This window comes from Octopus bimaculoides, chromosome 16, assembly GCF_001194135.2.
Source record: "Octopus bimaculoides isolate UCB-OBI-ISO-001 chromosome 16, ASM119413v2, whole genome shotgun sequence".
Taxonomy (NCBI): domain Eukaryota; kingdom Metazoa; phylum Mollusca; class Cephalopoda; order Octopoda; family Octopodidae; genus Octopus; species Octopus bimaculoides.
In genome coordinates, this window is record NC_068996.1 from 48,824,919 (window position 1) to 48,828,786 (window position 3,868).

A 3,868-nucleotide genomic window follows, 5' to 3' on the forward strand; every position below is an offset into this window, starting at 1 on the left:
TATATATATATATATATATATATATATATATTGTCTAAGGATGTGTTATAACACTATTCCACATTTACAAAAACAGCCATACCAACAATCCAACATGCCTCCATCATCAGCTGCCCCACAGATATCATTATGGTTTCGACACCTGGGCAAGATTTACAAATACATATTGTATATACATATATAGATATATCTACTAATATTTATTATATGTATATGCATTATCTATTGTGTATGTGTGTGTGTGTTCATTCACATAATAACCATTTTTTCCATGGTTCCATGATACCATGAATTTATATAGGAAGTTATTTGAAGTAGAATCCTTATGCTCTTCCTGTCATCAACCCTTATATATATATTTCCAAGGAAGAGATTTTTTCTTTTCAAAATCCAAAGTTCTTTGAATGCTCATTAAATTAATGTTTTTGGTCTTAGTTCCCCAGACTCAAATTTGTAATTTGATATTGATTTAAAATTTTGGGCACAAGGCCAGCAAGTTTCTGGGGAAAGTGTACGTCAATTACATCAACCCCAGTGTTTAACTGGTACTTATTTTATTGATCCCCGAAAGGATGGAAGGCAAAGTCAACTTTGGAAGAAAATTTGAACTCAGAACACAAAGATGGACAAAATGCCTCTTAGCATTTTGTCTGGCATGCTGACAATTCTGTCAGCTTACCTCTTTAATAATAATAATAATAATAATAATGATAATAATAATAATAATAATAATAATAATAATAATAATAATAATAATAATAATAATAATATTGGTTTCAAATTTTGTCACAAGACTAGCAATTTTGGAGAGAGAGGGAGTAAGTCGATTACATTGACCCCAGTGGTCAACTGGTACTTATTTTATCGACTCTAAAAGGATGAAAACAAGGTCAACCTTAGTGGAATTTGACCCCAGAGCATAGCAATGGAAGAAATACTGCTAAGCATTTTGACCTGCCAGCTTGCTACCTTAATTTGTAATTTACTATTAGCTATATCATACTCACCACATTATCGTCATCATATTACATCCAGTTTTCCATACTTGCCTGAATGAGAGAGAATTTGTGAAGCTGGATGCCCTTACTATCACCAACCCTTACCTGTTTCCAACCAAGGTGATTCCTCCCCGCCCCCAGAACCATGTGGTTTGAGAGCTAACTTCTTTTCACACAGCCATGCCTGTATGTATAACTGGGAATATACCATTTCTTTTGTCTCACTCTGCTGTTTTTATGCCTCACTCTCACTCAGGAATTCTCCATACCAAGGCATCTGCTTCCCTCATTTATTTACCATTCAATGAGGATAATCCTTTCTCTCTTATGTTAGGTCTTTTTATCACAGCCCTATGCCATTTTCATTCATTCTCTCAATCCTTTCAACTTTTACCACACCCGCCATACAGTACTCTTTCTTTTTCTTTCTCTCTCTCTCTCAGCTTTAACCTCACCTATTGAAAGTACTTTATATCTCTCGCATCTTTAACCACACCCATTGTACAGTACCATACATATCTCTTTCATCTTTTAACCACACCCACTGTGCAGTGCTATATATCTCTCTCATCTTTAGCCACACCCACTGTACGGTACCATATATCTCTCACATCTTTAACCTCACCCCCTATATATCTCTCATCTTTAACCACACCCACTATACAGTACCATATATATTTCTTTCATCTTTAACCACAGCCACTGTGCAGTACCATATATTTCTCTCATCTTTAACCACACCCATTGTACAGTGCTATATATCTCTCTTATCTTTAGCCACACCCACTGTACAGTACCATATATATATATATATATCTCATCTTTAACCACAGCCACTGTACAGTGCCATATATCTGTCTCATCTTTAACCACACCCACTGTACAGTACCATATATATATATATATATATCATCTTTGGCCACACCCACTGTACAGTGCTATGTATATCTCTCTCATCTTTAACCACACCCACTATACAGTACTGTATATATCTCTTTCATCTTTAACCACACCCACTATACAGTACCATATTTATCTCTCATCTTTAGCCACACCCACTCTATAGTATTTTATATTTCTCTCCTCTTTTTATCCTTGCAAATAACTTGTCAATTTTGTCCTAACACTAACTGTTCATTATTTTTCTTTTTCACCTTTTTTTACCATTCCACTTGGAATTTAACAAATCTTTACATCACCATTGCTAAACATTACAACTTTCCATAATTTTGAAACATCAAGAAATTTGATATTTATATTTTCGTTTTATTTTTTATCTTTTACTTGTTTCAGTCATTAGACTACGGCCATGCTGGGGCACCACCTTCAAAAATTTTTAGTCAAATGAATTGACCCCAATACTTACTTTTTTCCTTTCAAGCCTAGTATTTATTCTATCGGTTTCTTTTTGCTGAACTGCTAGGTTATGAGGACGTAAATAAACCAACACCAGTTGTCAAGTGGCGGTGAGGACAAACACAGACACAAAGATACACACACACACGTGCACACACACACACACATATACACATGACAATCTTTTTTCAGTTTCTGTCTACCAAATCCACTCACAAGGCTTTGGTTCGCCTAGGGCTTTAGTAGAAGACACTTGCCCAAGGTGCCATGCAATGGGACTGAACCCAGAACTATGTGGTTGAGAAGAAAGCTTCTTACCACGCAACCATGTTTTATTTCATCTTTGTTTATATAATTTCATGAACACAATGCAAACAATTATTATTATTATATGCTCTGGTGTAGTACCAGGCAGTGGCTCTCATGGCTTCTGATCATAATTGATTGGAAGTGTTATCATGTACATTGTTTTGTCTTGGTATAAAAGATGGGCTACAGCAAATATTCTGCTCAATACCACAGATTTGCTTGTCAGTTGTTTGACCTTAACCAGTTGAGCATGTCCTTTGGAAACATAGGTGTTTTGTTCAGCATCCTTAAACATCTCTCATTCAAGGGACCTTTTGAGTGGGACTTGAAAAAAATTCTAACTGGGCCCGCTTGCAAGGTCATGTGCTGTTTATCTTGATATGAGATCACTATGTCGCGCACATATGGTTGTGATGCACGTGCCTGGTATACCCTTATCAGATGGGTAGTCATGATGGGTATATATTAGGCTTCATATATTTGTACCCCAGTGTCAATATTATTATTATTGTTGTTGTTGTTGTTGTTATTATTATTTTAATTTTGTTTCTAATTAGTGACTTTGACAATTCTATTTCGCAATTAATAGGCTCATGCCCTTTGAAGTGACCACAAAGTTAAACAAGTTCTTTGGTGTTTCAACAGCAATGGAAAAATGCAAGAAACTTGGAAATGCTACATCAAGCTGACTGAAATCTAAATGTAATACTTGTTTTTTAATGATTTACTATTCTTTAATATATTTTCTTTATATTTTACATTTTATGGAAATCCCTTCCATTCTTATTTCTTTACTGCTCACAAGGACAGACAAACAGATTAAGTCGATTATATCAACACCAGTGCATAACTGGTACCTATTTAATCGACTCCGAAAGTATGAAAGGCAAAGTCGACCTCGGCAGAATTTGAACTCAGAATGTAGCGGCAGACAAAATACCGCTAAGCATTTTGCCCAGCATGCTAACGTTTCTGCCAGCTCGCCACCAACTGGTACTGCTAAGAATGGAATCCCTTCCATTCTTGCCACTTAAACCCACATCTTTCTGAAAGTATATTCTTAAAGTTTTTTAAGAAATTGTTGTTGTTTTTTTTCTTTAACTTTTCTTTTTTTTTTTTTCCAAACTTTGAGTATCTTTATACTTTATTTTGTAATTTGACATAAATAATTTAATAAATAAATAATCCTTTTTATATTATACACA

At 34.8% G+C, this 3,868-nt stretch overlaps 1 protein-coding gene across 3 annotated transcripts in view; it reads left to right on the forward strand.

The window, feature by feature from the left end:
• Positions 1–3,868, forward strand: part of LOC106870606 (short-chain dehydrogenase/reductase 3) — a 91,301-nt gene that overhangs the window by 86,933 nt on the left and 500 nt on the right. For all 3 annotated transcript variants that reach the window (XM_052973739.1, XM_014916738.2, XM_014916737.2), the window contains exon 6: positions 3,253–3,365. In XM_052973739.1, the coding sequence (XP_052829699.1) occupies positions 3,253–3,352 (100 nt within the window). In that variant the 3' untranslated portion in view covers positions 3,353–3,365. The remainder of the gene's footprint in view (positions 1–3,252; positions 3,366–3,868) is intronic.